At 43.7% G+C, this 17,680-nt stretch overlaps 1 protein-coding gene across 2 annotated transcripts in view; it reads left to right on the top strand.

The window, feature by feature from the left end:
• ZDHHC1 (zDHHC palmitoyltransferase 1) overlaps positions 1 to 17,680 on the top strand; it is a 658,528-nt gene that overhangs the window by 261,856 nt on the left and 378,992 nt on the right. For both annotated transcript variants that reach the window (XM_078670152.1, XM_078670151.1), the window contains exon 5: positions 12,532 to 12,656. In XM_078670152.1, the coding sequence (XP_078526278.1) occupies positions 12,532 to 12,656 (125 nt within the window). The remainder of the gene's footprint in view (positions 1 to 12,531; positions 12,657 to 17,680) is intronic.

Here is a 17,680-nt window from a genome sequence, read left to right as displayed (position 1 = left end):
CAATCTAAGAATCCTGTCTCGACATCTGTAGCTCCCCATGACAAAGAAGGAAGACGAATGGATGGAGCGGGGAAGCGTTTTGCAGTAATGGCAGCGTCTTCCATCAAAGCTGCAAATGCTTCGGCTCTCATCAGTCGATATAACAGACAGAGCAGATTCCAGTCCTTTCGGAAGAGAGGGACTAGAGGCCAATTCAACCAAAGATCTTCGTACCAGTCCAACAGGTACCAGCCTTACAGTCAGCAAGGATATCGACAGTATTCCAGTAACCAGCAATATCGTTCCTCAAACCCCTCTTACCACCAGCAATCGAGTCGAAAGAATGCTGTGAGGGGAAAAACACAGCAAACTAATAGACGGCAGTTACTTCATCAAGGCACCCTCCACTTGGTCAGACTTCGGCAACGACCATTACCTCTCTCTTTTTTCGCAACAATGGCTGTCGATAACAGACAGATGGGTACTGGATGTAATTCATCGAGGCAATACCCTGGGATTTGTACAGAGGCCCCCAAATCAACCTCTTGTCTACAGACAGCAGCAACATCTATAATCTTTCAAAGCAGAAGTATTATCTCTGATAGGCAAAGGGGCAATAGAGGAAGTTCCGTTTCCTCAGCGAGGGAAAGGATTTTACTCATATTTCTTTCTGATAAAGAAAAAGCAAACATCAAAATGGAAGCAATTAATGGACCTGAGAGATCTGAACCAATTCATCAAGAAAATTCCTTTTTGCATGCTTTCCCTTCTGGAGATTCTCTTGCTCCTACGCAAAAGAGATTTTATGGCATCCCTGGATCTCTTAGCTGCTTATTTCCACATTCCGATTCATGTAAATCACAGAAAGTATCTGCATTTCATAGTGGAAGGCCGCCACTGCCAATTCAAAGTGTTGCCTTTTGGACTAAAATCGGCTCAGAGGGTCTTTACAAAATGCATGGCACTGGTGGCAGCTCACCTGAGACTTAAAGGGCACCACATTTTCCCATATCTAGACGATTGGCTTATAAAAGGATCGTCTTACAAGGGAGTCCAGATCTCCCTAAAATGCTGCATGGATCTCTTTTGTTGCCTGGGCAAACGAGTCAACCTGGAAAAGTCATCCCTGGTTCCTTCGCAATCCCTTCAATTCCTAGGGGCGATACTTCGCACGAGGGAAGCAAAAGCCTATCCATCAGAGGAGCGGATTCAAAATGTTTTAAATCTGGCATCAACCCTACAGTCAAAAACGTACACTTCAGTGAGAGTATACAAGTCCTTGTTGGGGATGATGTCTTCCTGTATCCCATTGCTACCAAATTGCCGTCTGCACATGAGACCTTTACAGTAACTCCTTGACAAACAATGGATACAATTCCAATTCGCATGCCCACTGAGTGTAATAGCTATTTAGTGAATACATTACTCCCAGATTGTGTTTGTAGGTCAGGATTTAGTCACTGGATTAGTTTTTGCCAATGATCACTGGAATTCTGATATCAAATTTTCCTGTAGAGTCATGTCTTTATGGAATGGTACTGATGTTGGTCAGGATGCAGTAAACAAGTGTGCGTGCATATGGAATGACAATGCTGCGCGTTACACTTGGATAGATAGTGCAGTAAGTTCTCAGACAGTCATGATACTAACGTTGGTTTCTTTGTTTCAGAGGAGAATGTAGGGCACAATGTCAAATGTAGTCCCACAATAGCCAACATGCAGGGGTGGCACCTCCAGCCTCAAGGACTACTATTGGCAGTGTGGAGAACTACTGCACGCCCAGTTACAACCAAACTGGGGTGGCCTCTGCACATTGGTCACTTTGCACGCCCCAGACTTTTTAAATCCTTGAATTTACATATTGACTTTACAAAACAGCCCTTGAGCCCTCCCACGACTTTGTTGCATCATCAAAGGAAGAGAACTGCATAGTTTTATAGCACCATATTATGGAACGATATTCCTCAAGAGTATCTGTGGTTTAATGATGCACAACTGTTCTTTGGGAGCATTCTGCTATTTGTTCGGGCTAAGGCAACAGCTTGACTATTGCATATAACTCGATGAGAGCTCCTCCAGTGCATCAACACTACAAAAGATGGATTTAATGCCATAAAGGAAGAGCTGCGTGCTATGAGAATGATGTTAATGCAGCATCGTAATGTACTGGACCTTATGACGGCCATGCAAGAAGGGGTATGTGCCAAGATAGGAACTGCTTGCTGTACTTTTATCCCAGCAAACAATGTGAACCATTGGAGTGTGTCAGAGGCTATACAAACTTAGTACAATCTACAGAAGAAAATGGTAGATGAAGAAGGTGCCCCGGATAATTGTTTTACCAGATGGTTTTCTCTTCTGCCATCCTGGATGTCCGAACTGTTGGGAGCCTTGTTGCCAGCTGTTGTGGTCCTACTAGTTGTGTATTGTGCTATCCAGTTTGTCTTGACAAGCAGAAGAGTTGCAAAGGAAGGAGACAAGGAGAGATTAATAGCTACGGCAGTAAATGCAGAGTGGTCTGTATTTTTATACAAACTGCGATTAAAAAAAGGAAAAGATGCAGTCTATTGCATTTAAATGTAGATGCAACCTGTGCATAATTGAGCACAGTTGTGCTCATGAAAAACAAGGTGAACGGCGCAAGTGAAAAATGAAAAAATATACCAAACAGGGAAAAAACAGTGCAGGAGAAAAACAAAGTTTAACAGTATATACAATGGAATCAATTTTGTTTCTGATAAGTTTTTTAACTCAAAGTTTAAAGGAGAGAAGCAGTTGAAAGGAATGCCTTACTGACGCTGGCATTGCCATCTCCAGCTGAGGATCGGACAGTTCTTTGGCAGACCTCTTGCGCTTGTACCTCTGCGCCCTTGGCGCTCCTAATTACCCACACACACTTCAACCCCACACCGGAACCAGCTCGGGGAATTTTCTTCCCATTTCTTAGTGGGCTTCGCAAGGACCAAGTCGTGCCCATTTCTTCAATTAACTTGCCGGTCCGGATTACTCTTACAAATATGACGCTCTGGGTTCCATCTCTTGGATCTTCATCACCTCGAGCAGCCTTTACCCTCTGGACTCCGTTTCCTGACTTCCACGCAGCACAGATAATACATTTGTAATCTCTTCCTGAAGATGAACTGAATTACCTTACAGGTCGAAACGCTGTCGAGCAGGAGATTGAGTTATCCAGCAACACACGGATTCTGATAAGAGGTCTTAGGAGCACAATGATAGAGTACACACACAAATAAATATGCACTCAACCTAAATACACATGCATTCAAAAGTAGAAGAATACTAAGTTTGTTAAGCATTGTTAGAACTGCAATAAAGGATGTGTAGAGAATTAGATTAAAGTCTAGGATCACAGGTGATCTGATGTTTTTCCATAACTAATGTGTACCCAATGTGTAACTGCCTAGTAGTTCATTGTTTGAAATGTTGTAACTAGCATTGTTTAACTGTGTGTAAAAATTGCTGCAAGTGAAGCAGCAAATTGGGACTGGCTGTAAATAGCTGTTGTTACATTGCCAAGAAAAGTCTATCTTTTTCTTCATTTTAAGTTATCCTGCAACAACATCTAATGATTAGTAACCCAAGCATCTGCCCATTTCAAAGAAATGGAACAACACACTTTTGCCAGCCTGCCTTCCAATACCCCAATATACCTTTCAACCAAGCTCAGCGCTTCGGAATGATAACTACAATTAAACGTCTGGTCAATGCACACACACAATCTTCGTAATATCGTTCTTAAAATGTGTTCTGTTATCTGTCTCAATCAAAGTTGGGATTCCAGACTTATGAATCATTTTCCTCAATAAATTTCTGTGCATCACACCTCTTTGTTGGGCATGCCTCAGTCCACTGAGAAAACAGACAATTACTAGAATCTATTTGAGGCCATTAAATGGTGGCATTTCTACAAAAAAAAAGACTATAATCTTGTGAATCAGACTTGGTGTCTTTCGTACATGGCTCATGGTTTGGAAGATTTCCTTCATGCATTGTTTTGTTTACATACTTTGCACCTGTGACATAAATCCTGTGAAATATTTCTGAAATATGGATCAAGCTAATATTTTTTGAAAAGCCCCTTCCCCATTGGACAGAGCATGTGTCAAGGGTGTCCATTGTCCCTGCAGTATTTTTTGGGGCGCTCGCCATAGAACCCCGGCCTAGTAGCTTCGTATCGATGTACAGGCCCGGGGGTTGGAGTGGGGGTGTGGTCTTGTGGATAGGGTTGCACTCTACAGTGATTACGCCTTGATTTCCTTGACTCAGCTGGAGACCACTGGCCCCCACTTGCTACGAATTCTCTGAATCTTTGGTGAGACTTTGGGTCCCTCCATAAATAGGACCAAGTCTACCATCTTCCTGGTTCCCCCAACCCCCCTCAGAACTTGGGATAGGCCTCCGGCTACCAGATAACCACACAGAACTTCTAATATTTGGGAGTTTGTCACACCTGACCCTTCCCAAGCATGGTAGATAAATAATATGTCTGCTTCTAGGGGCACTGGCGACATACATCAAAACCTGGTTGGGCCTTTCTTTGCCCCTCATGTGCCTCTCAGCTATATTCAAGATGGTCTCCCTCCCCCGGTTCCTTTATCACTTCCAAAACCACCTTTTTCCAGATGGAACAGTCCATGTTGCGAAGTTTTCTATGGAATTAAGTCACCCCCGGAATAGTCCTCACTAAATGCTTGAAATCCACTTATGATGGGGGATCGCCATGGCCAACAATGAGTCCTATTAGTAGGCATTCCACCTAATAATCGTCAATGAATGGTTGTATGATGCCCAGGTCCACCATGCTTTTGTGTCGTAGAAGTGGACGCTCCAGGGCCCTCCCTGACTCTAACCCCCTCAAGGCCAAACTACATCTAGGGTAATTGGACACACATAAAATCACTCAGGTCTGTTGGTCCCTAATTCACCACATGACTGATTCATTTGCTACTCTGCGTACAGCCTGGGAGCGGAACATCGGGGCCTTGGTGGATGAAGACTGGGCAGAGGTTTGTGCGTCCCGAAGATGCTCATCCATTGCGTCTCGACTGCGGCTCATACAGCTGAAATACGTCCGCTGCATGTATTTCAAACGTCACAAACTCTGAGTAATGGGAATGGTTGCCTCTTTCTCTTGTCTTTGTTCTGCAGAGTCTAAAGGTACCTTCCTACACATAGTGTGGGAATGTGTGGTAATACACACATACTGGAGTCAAATGTTGGTAAAGCGCAACTACTCACCCGCGAGGGTCTCAAGGCATGGGGGGGCTTCATTGAGTACTGGGATCATCCAAAGAGTCAGGTCTTGAGGTCCTTCCTGAACTGGGGCAGTGTGGGGGTTTGTCAGAGGTGGAGAGGGAGGTTGTTCCAGGCTTAGGCTGCGAGGTAGGAGAGGGATTTTCCTCAAGTTCTGGTCTTGTAGGTGTGTGGAACGTTGGCCAGAGAGAGGTTGGCTGATCGGAGGTTTCTTTTGGGTGCATGGAAGGAGAGGTGGTTGTTCAGGTATGTTGGTCCGGTGTTGTGAAAGGCCTTGTATGCGTGTGTGAGGAGTTTAAAGGTTATTATTCTTTCTACTGGGAGCCAGTGGAGATCATGGAGGTGTTGGAATATGTGGCTGCTGTGGGGGATGTTGAGGATCAGTCTGGCTGCGGCGTTGTGGAAGGTCTGGAGTCTTCAGAGGAGTTTCTTGTTGATTTTGGTGTAGAGATTGTAGCCGTAGTCCAGTCTCCTACTGATGAGAGCATGCATGACCGTTTTTCTGGATTCAGGCGGGATCCATCTGAATGTTTTTTGAAGCATGCAGAGGTTGCTGGGTGGGGGGATTTCCGAGGGCAGAGGGCCACCAGGATCATCCCATGCGGTGGGGATGGTACCAACGATGAGGACTTCTGTTTTCTCTGAGTTGATTTTTTGGCAGCTGTTCTTCATCCAGGTGACGACGGCTTTCATCCCTCCTTGGAAGTTGTTTGGTGATGTTGGGTTCGTTGGTGAGGGTGCGAATGAGCTGGGTGTCGTCGGTGTAAGAGACTATGTCGAGCCCGTGGTTCCTGACGATAGTTGTGTGAGGGGCCATGTAGATGTTGAAGAGGGTGGGGCTGAGGGCGGAGCCCTGGGGGCACTCCACAGTTGGTCTCTGTTGGTTCCAAGATGTAGGGCGGGAGTCTGACTTGTTGAGTTATGCCTGTAAGGAATGTGCAAATCCAGTCGAGGGACTCGCCACAGATGCCGGCGATGTGGATTCTATTGGCTAGGGTGCGGTGGGAGACGGTATCGAAGGCAGCCAAGAGGTCCAGGAGGATGAGGGCTGCCGTTTCGCCTTGGTCAAAGAGGGGAGCGGATGTCATCGGTGGCAGCAAATAGGGTGGTCTCGGTGTTTTGGTTGCTGCGGAATCCGGATTGGGGGATGTCCAGGATGTTGTTGGCTTCTATGAAGTTTGCTAGTTGGGTGTTGACGGCTATAGGTGGATGGGTGGTTGGGGATTATGCGTTAAGCATTGCATCTTGTTATATGTTTACCAAGTTATGTGGTGTTATAATATTTATTGTCTATTGCAATCTTATAGGAAACTTAATAAAATGTGTTTAAATTAAGAAAATGCATAGCACATTTTACATTGGTGCCTTAGTTAGAAGAAGTCATTAAACCTCGTTGTAACCACAACTCTCCAGAATCATGCACCACTCCAATACAATGATGACTATCACTGTAGATTATAACACTCAATGTATTGACTATTCAGCAAGTTCTAGTAATGGCAATCTATCCAGTCACTTGTGCCAAAGTTACATGGCACAAGTATGATTCCTCCATAATGCATGTCATTGTGCACATTTCATATGCTGCTAGTAAATTCATTGAATGGCTCTCAAACATGAACCATCCACAAATAAATCCAAGGCAGCCCAATCTAGCGGTCCATCTTGAACATCAGGGGCCGTATTACATAAGTGCTCCGAGGGTGCAACTTGCAGTTGCACCCTGCTTTGTGCGCCCCGGTGCACTTTGGTATTACAGAAGGGGCCACAGACAGCTTGTGCAGTCCCTTCTGTAATATCGATAGCGCTGACGCACATAAAGTGCCAGCGCTATCTTCATGGGGCGTTCCCTCATTTGCATGAGGGTGTGCTCCATGCAAATGAGAGAATCCCTTTGCCTCTGCGCTGTATTGCAGACAGGGAGCAGATGCTGTTGTGCAAAACAAAGTGAGCATCCCCTTTTTTAATGACCGGATGAATAAAACTCTAATGTAATCAGGCATTCCTAGATCGGGTGCTGTACACAAAGGGTGTCATAGCTACAAGAAGGCTTTCGTGCATTCTCTATTCCAAGGTACCAGATCTATGACATCACTTTGAGTCATTCTCTGTAATAGTTTTGCAATTAAATACTTTAAAACACATGTTTGGTACAATCAGCCTGAAAAACAGATCAGAGAGAGAATCGTGACTACAACCTAGATGGGTTCTAGAGAGTAAAAAGGCAGGTTTTAGGCTTCTCCAAAATAACTTGTGATCCTTCATTGATTTGCTATAAAGGGGCAATCAGTTCTTGGTTTTGGCGGTAAAATAAGAGGGGGATCTACAACCCCATATAGCCAGTGCAAACAATAATAACCCCAACTGCCCAAGTTAGACCGGGCACGAAAAAGACAAATAATGCAAAAACAAAGATGACAACGCAGGATCCTATAGTGGAAATAGCTGCAAAATGGCTGGTAGACGAGGCTAATCCCGTTTTTATACGGAATACAGAAATGAGGCCTGCGTTGACCCCCCGCCACTTAGATACCCACAGGAGTGGGAAACAGTGAAGAACAGAAACACCCCAAGAAATCACAGGGCGGGAAGAATCAAAAACTATTTTATTTATCCCAGTGTTTAAATCCAAAGGCCGGGGAGACATCCTAAGTAGAGGCAACATTCTCAGACTGCTAACCTCTATTAACTAACAACCTAGCTGGCGTCGTCACTCAAGATCTGGACTCTGTTGAATGTGTGCTACTCAATCACTTATCAGAGCAAGAAATATCAAAAACCACTTGGACAACAGGGGAGACAGTGGAGAAGATTTTAAAAGAAAAGTGCCAACTATAAGCATGCGGGATCCGCATAAAACCACAGTACAATTTTGGCTACCCAGAACCACTACTTCAAAATGAGAAAGAACACAACTGGGACCACTTCAAAAGAATAAGAACCGGTGGATCTACGAAATCAGTGCTGAAAGGGGCACGGAGTACCACAGTAGAAGCTAGGGACAGCACCAGCCTACGCAATCGAAGAAATAATGAGAATATAACATCAGAAGACTGGTCCTGGCTAGCAAAAACCATCAATAACAGGCGCCCTGACCAATGACAGACTATCAAGCAAGGAGAAGACACTCCGCAACTAAAAATCTGCTCCTGGAATATAAATGGCCCGGAGTAAAAAATTACGCTTACAGAACTACTAATGTACCGACCTAATCCTACTTCAAGAAACTTGGGTGGCAGAACCTCTCCACCTTCAAGGCTACAAATCATATCACCTACCAGCTATTAGAAGCTTGAAGTATGGAAAGGTGGTTTAACCACGTATGCCTCAATAAAAACAGTAAGCTCAGCTAAAGAACTCACAATGAAATACACATCAAATAATGGGATCAACGCAATTCAGATGGAGATAGCAGGACCCAAGAAAATTAAACAACAAGTGGTATTGGTTAATACCTTAATTCACACCAGAGAGAAAAAAATAGGTGCAAAATCCCTAGTGTCAGAATTGATGAGGATGATGACAGTAGCAATAACACCACATTATATCATCTCAGGAGACTTCAACATGTCCCTCTCCAGGAAAAGCGGTAATGATAAATCAGCAGAAGAACAACTACTAGAATGGGGGTTCTCACCGCTGGACGAAAGTAAGTGGGGTAAACAAATTAAGGTATCTAAATCCCTACTGATGGAACTAACTAATCTGGGGCTGATAGCTTTAAACGACAGACATCCGGGTGATTGCCCACAAGCAGCAACTTACCACAACACGGAGGCAAGCTCAGCAATAAACTATACCTTCATATCTCTTTCAATTCTGAACCTAGTATGCGGGTTTAAGATTGGAATAATGGACTGTAGCGATCATTTGCCACAAGAACTCAAACTTGAGGTTCAGGGTACAGCGCAAACCGTCTCAACTGAAAATCAGGATTTAACAGTAACCTCAAACCAAAAGAGAATAAAATATAAAATAAAGGATCAGGAAAAATTCGAGGAGATGGCAAAAAATTGCTGGGAAGAAAATAAAATGAATGAAGGAGATAACATCAAGGCCTGGGAGAACTTCTTAGAAAGCCTCAGTTTAGCTAACGCTAAATTAAACACAGGAGTAACCATAAGCTGGACTAAGAACCATCAAAGTCTACTCAGTGGAGACGAGTGAACAAAGAAAGAACCCTCTAACAAACCGAGCCTATGACCTGAGGCAAATAAAGAGGGAAATCAACAGAGTAATTCGCAAATTGCATCAGAGACACACAGATATTAGCTTACAGGTAGAACTAAGGAAACTAAAGTGTAGAAAGAACAAAATTGCTTGTCAAATAAGGCATGAATCTACAGAGAAGACATGGGCCAAACTGCTATACAACATCAAATCTAACAACAGCGCGAGATTCTGGCGCTCAGTGAACAACTTAGACAACGCAAGGGCTTATGAAATAAACTCACAGATAACAGAAGAAGATTGGGTAAAGTACCTGCAGCATCAGTTTAACAAAAAAACAGACAAAATTACACAAGGCACTATGGCCTTCAACTGCGATCTCCAATCACAGAAGAACTTAGGAGAAGAGAATCTCATGTTGCTCACAATCAAACAGATCAAAAATCGAATTTCTAGGGGCAAGAAAGAGGGTGCTCCGGGGCCCAACGGAATTCCTTCAAGTCTATATAAACAAGATCCAGACTACTGGGCCGAACAACTTCGTCCCCTGTTTAAAAACATCCTGGATGGGGGGAGAATCCCAATCTCCTGGAAAGGATCTATTATTTCCCCTATTTTCAAAAACGGCAGTAAAAGTCTGGCAAAGATTTACAGGTTAATAGCCCTAATTGACATAGACGCAATATATTTTGCAGGTCTATTAATGGAAGAACTCACAGAATGGGCATCAACGATAGGATTAATTCTTATTAACCAAACAGGCTTTCAAAGAAGTACAGGGACAACGACTAACATTCTTGCTCTCTTTATTAATTGACGCCTCAGTAAAAATCAAGAGGCCACTATTTGTCTGTTTTATTGACTATATGTCTGCTTTTGACAGCATCGAAAGGGGCAAACTTTGGTCAAAGCTATCAGACTGGAAAATCGCCCGCAACTTTTGAATCAACTAAATGCACTTCACTCCGACACATGGATCTAAATAAAACTAGGAACCGGTAACATCCTGTCGAGGAAAATACCAACCACCAAAGGGCTGAAGCAGGGATGTGTTCTTGCCCCGACTCTGTTCAAGCTCTTCCTATCTGATCTGTCAGCAGAGCTCGACAATTGCATCCACCATGCCCCAAATCTAGGAGGCTTAACAATATCAAACTTGCTGTATGCAGACGATTTAATATTGATCAGTCGAACTCCAGTCGGTCTTCAGCACCTTATAAAAACTACAAGCAACTTTTCAGACAGAAATGGGCTAATGATAAACTTGGAGAAGTCAAAAGTGATGATCATAAATCGAAGGAAACAAGGGCATCGTCGCTGGGAACTTCAGGGCAAATTGTTGGAGATGGTCGATGAGTACAAGTATCTGGGTTTAACTTTTGACAGAAAGGGTTCCTTTGGAGAACACAAATCAACTATTAGAACAAGAGGGACTGCACTGGCAGTAGAACTAAAAAGAATTAAGTACAAAATAACAGGCCCTGATCTATTGCCCCTTTTAGAAGTCTTTCGAGCAAAATTGCTTCCTACCATCACCTACGGAAGTGAATGCATGAGAGGAAGAGACAAAACCGTTCTGGATAAAGTAGTGTCAAAATCAATTCAACTAATTTTTAACCTCCCCCAATAAATGTCTCCAGCCCAGCTAAGACTAGAATGTGGCCTCCAAAAACAGCAAGTAGCAAGGAAGGAGGCTTATGCAAAGTGCTGGTACAAAATAAAGGGAGCAGAGAACGGTTCTATGAACTCATACTTATGGAAAGAGATGAACAAAAATAAAGGCAATCCAGCTGCGGTCTACCTACACTCGGCAATAAACTATTTAGCCCTACAGGAGCTCTGGGAGATCAATGGCCCACAGAAAACCTTTAAACAATTAGTAAACAAAACAGTAAAGTTATTGTCTTTGGAAGAAGACAAATCTACCATATCCAAATGAGCACACGGGTGGTTTGTCATTCAGAGCTACACAAGGGCCGCACCGCAAACCTACCTGGGAACAGGATTCTCAAAGATTGCGAAGGAATCCTATCTGAAAAAGAGGATGGGTGTTTCACCGGTCAACTAACACCTTCCCCCTTGGAAAAGGTCAGACACAACCACAAACGGCAAAATCTACGGCGAATTTAAAAGCAATATCCTCCATTTGTTATGCAGCTGCAGAGGCTTAGACAAAGAGCGCAAACTGCTACTAAAACCAGCCTGGAACATGAGAGGAATCCGAACCCGCAGGCAAGCACTAAAAGCAAGCTTCGATGGAAGTGACATCCAATCAGCATGCAGATTGGTGAAATTTGTTAATATTGCAAACGCAATGTCAAATTTAAATGTAATATAACCGATCATGCACAGAGATCTGGTTTTAAATGACAGAAGCTGCAACCCTTAAACCGCAGTACTAACTGGAAATCATAATCAGGTACCAATGGAGCACAATGCAGGGCACTGCACTGCGGACATAGACAATAATTATAATAGTTAAAGCAGGAGTTGTTTTATCTGTTTTTACCCCAGTCAATTTGATAAAACTTGTGACTCATAACTAACTGTTTTTACTCTAACGTATATTGAAGCTCTTTTAACAAATGTATTGGTATATGTGACCTAATTTTTAATGTACGATTTTGCAAAGATTTTAATTAATTATGCTATAAAGATTATTTACAATCTAGCCAGTGCTAATCTGAGAACTACAACAGTCTTGCTGACTGTTGAGCAAAGGAGGAATCTAGGCATGTACCATTGAATTCTAGATCTTAAAGTTTTAGGGCGGAGTTGTGTAGTGCTTTATGTGCTAGGCATTGCACCTTGAACATGATGCTTTTTCAAAGGGAACCTGTGAGGGGCAGTGCGTGGTGCAGGCTGCAGTGGCCTCCCGACGAGCGCCCTGTTCGGAAGCATTGTGTATTGAGAAATACGGAGGAGAAAGAACATAGCTACATCCGATACTGCGCACGCAGAGCCAGGATTTGTGTATTGTTTTGAAGAATAACCTGTTTAATTTTTGTGTCTCAGTAGCAGCTTCCTTTTTATGCAGCCATACAAAATCATTTTGCTCTTTTAATATAGTCTGAAACTAAACTTTCCCTCTTTTCTGTTTATTGCCAGGTTTTTTCTGAACAGTATCATCTCTGCTGCCATCAGCTCGCTGCTGGTTGCCATCGTTGCTTCGTATGTTTTCATCCAGTACTACCTCAACCCCTCCATGCTGCGCACGGACGAGAGCTTTCAAGGTATGGCTGTCTCACTCTGTGCACAGGCACTCGCGCAGAACAACGCGATATGTGCTGTGCGTTTCATATCATATTCCTTTCAGAAGTGTCGCCTCGTTTCATTGAGAGTCAAAAATTAGCTAGCATTCGCGCCAAGAATTTTCAATTCTATTAAGGACACGGAGGCGAGGATTATGCTTCTCTTTCTTATATTTGCTACTCACAGCAGCCAATGAAAAACGTTTTGTATGCAAATAAAACTACATTTCCCATGATGCTTGTACATACATCACATCCTGTATAGCCCCATAAGAGCTGCTGTACCCTGTGTCTCCTCCTCTTTCTTTGCTCGAACATATACAGTCCACACATTAATAAATCCAGTCCATTCCACGGAATATGAGTCTCAATAAACATCCTTCAACATGGAGAACCATCGTCAAACTGGAAAGATTACGTCTTCTAAGCCAGAAGAACACCTGCTCCTTCTTCTTTACTCGAAGCTGAAAGGAATGAGACAGGAAAAACCCGTAACTTCTGCTGATACAGAATATCAAGTACATGCGGGTGGGTAATTATTACCAATACTGTAATAAACCGGGTGGGATAATCCTCGCCTCCGTGTCCTTAATAGAATTGAAAATTCTTGGCGCGAATGCTAGCTAATTTTTGATTCTATTACAGGACCGGAGGCTTCGGATTATGCTAGTTTAACGCTTATTAACACAACTACAGTCTTAAATCTCCCACCGGTACATAATACACTGTTTAAAAGAGTCTGAGAAACTCCATCAGAAGAATTAAAACTTGCACAACAATGGGAATTATCAAAACAAGAATGATAAGTATTGTACTTGAGCAAACTGCGTCTCACAATTGGTTCTAACACCCATTCCGGCCAAAGGCCCTCAACCATCGGCTGTAATAGCCTCGTACTCACATATAAAATGTCAATAATCATCAACAAGCATATGAACATATACGCGAAAACCTCAGATAGTAAATCCGAGAATCATCGTTGTAAGCCATGAGGCATGTGAAGAAACACCCATAAAGTGCCTTATCTCGAATTCGTGTGACAAGGCCCTGACCACATGCAGTTCAGACCTCGCTGACAGAGCAACTTCCTACAGTATATACTATACCTGTAAAACGCGGGCTTGCCTCGCCATAGGAACACCCGAAGGTGGAATGCTTCGTAACACAGCCTGACAATATTTAATGTCCAGTTGACATACTATTATATGTCTGGTAATAAAAAGGAAATCACGAGAATTAGTCCGGTTTGGAATATTTACGCCACCAAAAAGAATTCGAAAGAAAAACCCGACGCAAGTTCAGCAACCTGCCCTGAACCGAGAATGAGCCGCAGAAAAACGGCCAAAATGGACGCTATAAGATGAACGTTACTGAAGTCCCCGTACATTATTTGGTAAATAATTCACAAGAAGAGAAATCAGTCCTCACAAATCCGCCAAATGGCGTACATATCAACAAAGCGACCCTCTATCGCCGAAACGTATGTCGGGAATGGAAGGACCCAGAAATACGAAATGAACGCGTTCGAAAACCAGGAAAGTATTGTAGATACCAGAAACTTGATCGTAAATAAAGCAAAGTCGGAATACATACACCTAGGGAAAACTGTACTTACCACATTGCCATGTGTCAAACCCAGATCCGTGCTTACTAAACGGCAACGATGAATCTGCGGGCCGTAGCTCCCTGGTGAACCATAAAGGCATCTGCCTTGATCTACATGAGTGCTACTACATGAGAAAAAGGGAAAATTGTAAGGTAAGGCGGTAAACCGAGCCGGCCTCCGCCGACCCAAGGGGCATTGGAATTTCAATATGGAGTCCGCCCTGCACGAAAGTTGCGACCCAGTCGTCGGAAATACAAGGAAACCGGATGGAACAATCCTTCACTGTCATGTAGGCTAAGGAAGTATACCGCACCAACCTAAATATGAAAGTGTCGGCAGAATGGCCTGAGTCCTGGAACTAGTCCACTAAGAAGATTACACATATGCCCATATCCGCTGATCGTTCTCGCAGTCGAGATATTGTGCATGCTGAACAGTAAGCCTCCAGAGGCGTGCACGATAAAGAGCCCGAATAACTGAAGGATCGGAAAAAAAATGTTTGAATGACGGTGCCCAACACACCGCTACCGTGGCACTCACATGAAGGGAAACTCTTGCACTGATACCATCGGAAAGTCATCCTCGCATTGTAGATTGGGTCGTACAACCACTGAGTCGCGTAGGATTGAGATAAACCTGGAAACCTAAACTAAGAGCCACAAATGTATGAAGGTTATAACCGGGCTATTCCAGCACATCAATCCGATGTCTGGAATGTGAGGCCAAGGCCTGTTAAGATAGACCTATCCATACATATATGTATCCAATTAACTTGAAAGATAAAATAACTCGGTACTCAGAGAGTACTAGAGAGCTGAGAGCTTGGGATAACCTATACCTCGCATCAACCATTAGAACCGCCACCGGAACAACTGCCATTGTAGGGAAGGAGGAGAGCACCAGAAGCTGCGGAAAAACGATGGAAAAAGAACCGACCAACTAGTATGAATGTGACCACAAGCAAAAAACGTCTACCCTGTATACACTCAACGATAATAAATCCGTCCCATAGGGGCCTGTCGCAAAGGGCCTACCTGAATCTGGCGTCCTGGTGTCCAATCTTATGAAAGGCTTTGCGCCTCTCGGACGATCTGGCGCAAATGGCGTCATACCGACGCCTATCGCCGATCGTGGCTGACTACGACATTGATTTGCAGCCTGTCAAATCTGGGAATCCCTTTCTGAGACGACTAGAAAAAAGAAACCTGGCGACGCCGTCAGGCAATTCCTCAGCTATACCCAAAAAGGGGGGTCGCAACGCCCTAGGCTAAATCCCGTCACACGCGCGCGGCTGCCTTACGTGTTGGCGAAAAGGAAATACGAAATAAAAATAATAAATAAAATAATAAAGATAATAAGTACGTAGACAAAAACAAAATCATGCTCAAGGATTTGTGGTAGCAGAATGAAAATGGGCGTCAATCAAGCCCTGTCACCCTGAGTTAGGTAACGTCATACTCGAGGCCCTGTTGACCACACAAGAACGGGAAGAACTTGGGTGTCAACATAATTAGGTCAGGAGGCTCTTGCGCTCCTATCGGTTAGTTGTCATCCTCCAATAAATATATATATATATATATATACATATATATCCCATCATCACCCTCAAGGGATATCCGTATTCAATATATATAGTAGTGCAAAGCACAGCTCAATGGAGGAGTAGAGGGGGAGCCAACCCTGTGCACACTAATAACAGAGAAATGAGTAATGTAGCGGCTCCTCAGCAAAGCTGTAGTCACAATACCAGCCCAAAGGGCGTCGGAGTCATTGTAAAATACAAGGAGCGTGTGCGCACTCCGAGGGCCAGCCTATTGTTAAAACCTGGCGGCTACCAGGAAATCTGCTCAGGTAAAGCAGGAGGCACTGAGACCTCGAAACAAAACAAACTGGGGACGCGTGCGACGTGCGTAGGCCAAATCGCCCAAATGTAGCCCAATTTGGGATACGCACACCGGAGCGTTATGACTCCATAACCGCACTCGGCTACTAGGGAAAGCCTTTGGCGGGGAAGCGCGAGACCGCGCAGTGATCAGCAAAACCCTATGGAAGTAACCGGAGTAATGTTAATTCAGAAAACCTCAATCACCGAAATCCATGATTTCAACACCTACATTTTTGAGTAATAATGTACACCTTAACCACTGTCTCACAGTGACTCTCTTTTAATGCTGCCAGCAACAGCACGACATCTCCGCCCCCGTGGGAGCGACCTTATTCTGGGCCAGAGTGGCATAATCAAATAGCGTTATCACGCACACACAAGCCAGTGCAGCATTAATATTGAGAATAAATAAATAAATTAAAATTCCGAAGCCTAAATTTTATGAATTCAAATTTAAATATAAAGTGGAATTAAACATCAAATTTCTAAGTCCTAAAAACACAATCAGGGTAACCAGGGTTTCGAACCCTGAGCCTTCAGGATAGGAGTCCAAGACCTTGCCCCTAGGCCACATTGACTCAATGACGGTATTAACGCTTATAAACATGAGGGGAGCCTGTGGCCTATAAACCTGCATAATCAAATAGCGTTATCACGCACACACAAGCCAGTGCAGCATTAATATTGAGAATAAATAAATAAATAAAGATTCCGAAGCCTAAATTTTATGAATTCAAATTAAAAATAAAGTGGAATCAAACTACAAATTTGTAACTTCCAAAAACACAACCAGGGTAACCAGGGTTCGAACCCTGAGCCTTCAGGATAGGAGTCCAAGACCTTGCCCCTAGGCCACATTGACTCAATGACGTTATTAAGCACATAAACATGAGGGGAGCCTGTGGCCTATAAACCTGTACATATAAGCTGCCGAGGACAGCGCGGTACTTTGAGACCGGCAAGAAGTGAAAGTAAGCCTGGTCAGGTCGGCGGGGAGCGCACTGCTTTGCTAAACTGCTCCTATCAGGGGCCTTTTGAGCGATTAATCATTACCATGACCTTTGGTGTAAGAGAGGATCAGTCGTGTTAATTTATTCACTGCTCCCAGCGGGAGCGCGAACCTGAAAAAGAAGATTACTCGGTAAACAGCGCGATGAACGCGCAGCCGTAAATAAGAATGGAGGGGGGGCAGGGGGGTGGGGGAAGTCACAACCCACAGTGCGATATGCGCATACAAGTGCCAAACAGCAAATTAAAAACGTAGCACGATCTACGTGCAACCATAAGCACAACAATGACAATCTCAATAATTAACAATCAACGTGCAATAGAAGACAAATACATCATCATCATATTATAGATCTTGAGCACTTAACTTCCTGCGTGAGCAGCAAAGAAAGAGGAGGAGACACAGGGTACAGCAGCTCTTATGGGGCTATACAGGATGTGATGTATGTACAAGCATCATGGGAAATGTAGTTTTATTTGCATACAAAACGTTTTTCATTGGCTGCT

Source organism: Lissotriton helveticus, chromosome 12 (genome assembly GCF_964261635.1).
Source record: "Lissotriton helveticus chromosome 12, aLisHel1.1, whole genome shotgun sequence".
Lineage (NCBI taxonomy): Eukaryota > Metazoa > Chordata > Amphibia > Caudata > Salamandridae > Lissotriton > Lissotriton helveticus.
Note: the sequence above shows the minus strand (reverse complement) of the source record. Positions and strands in the feature narration are given on the sequence as shown.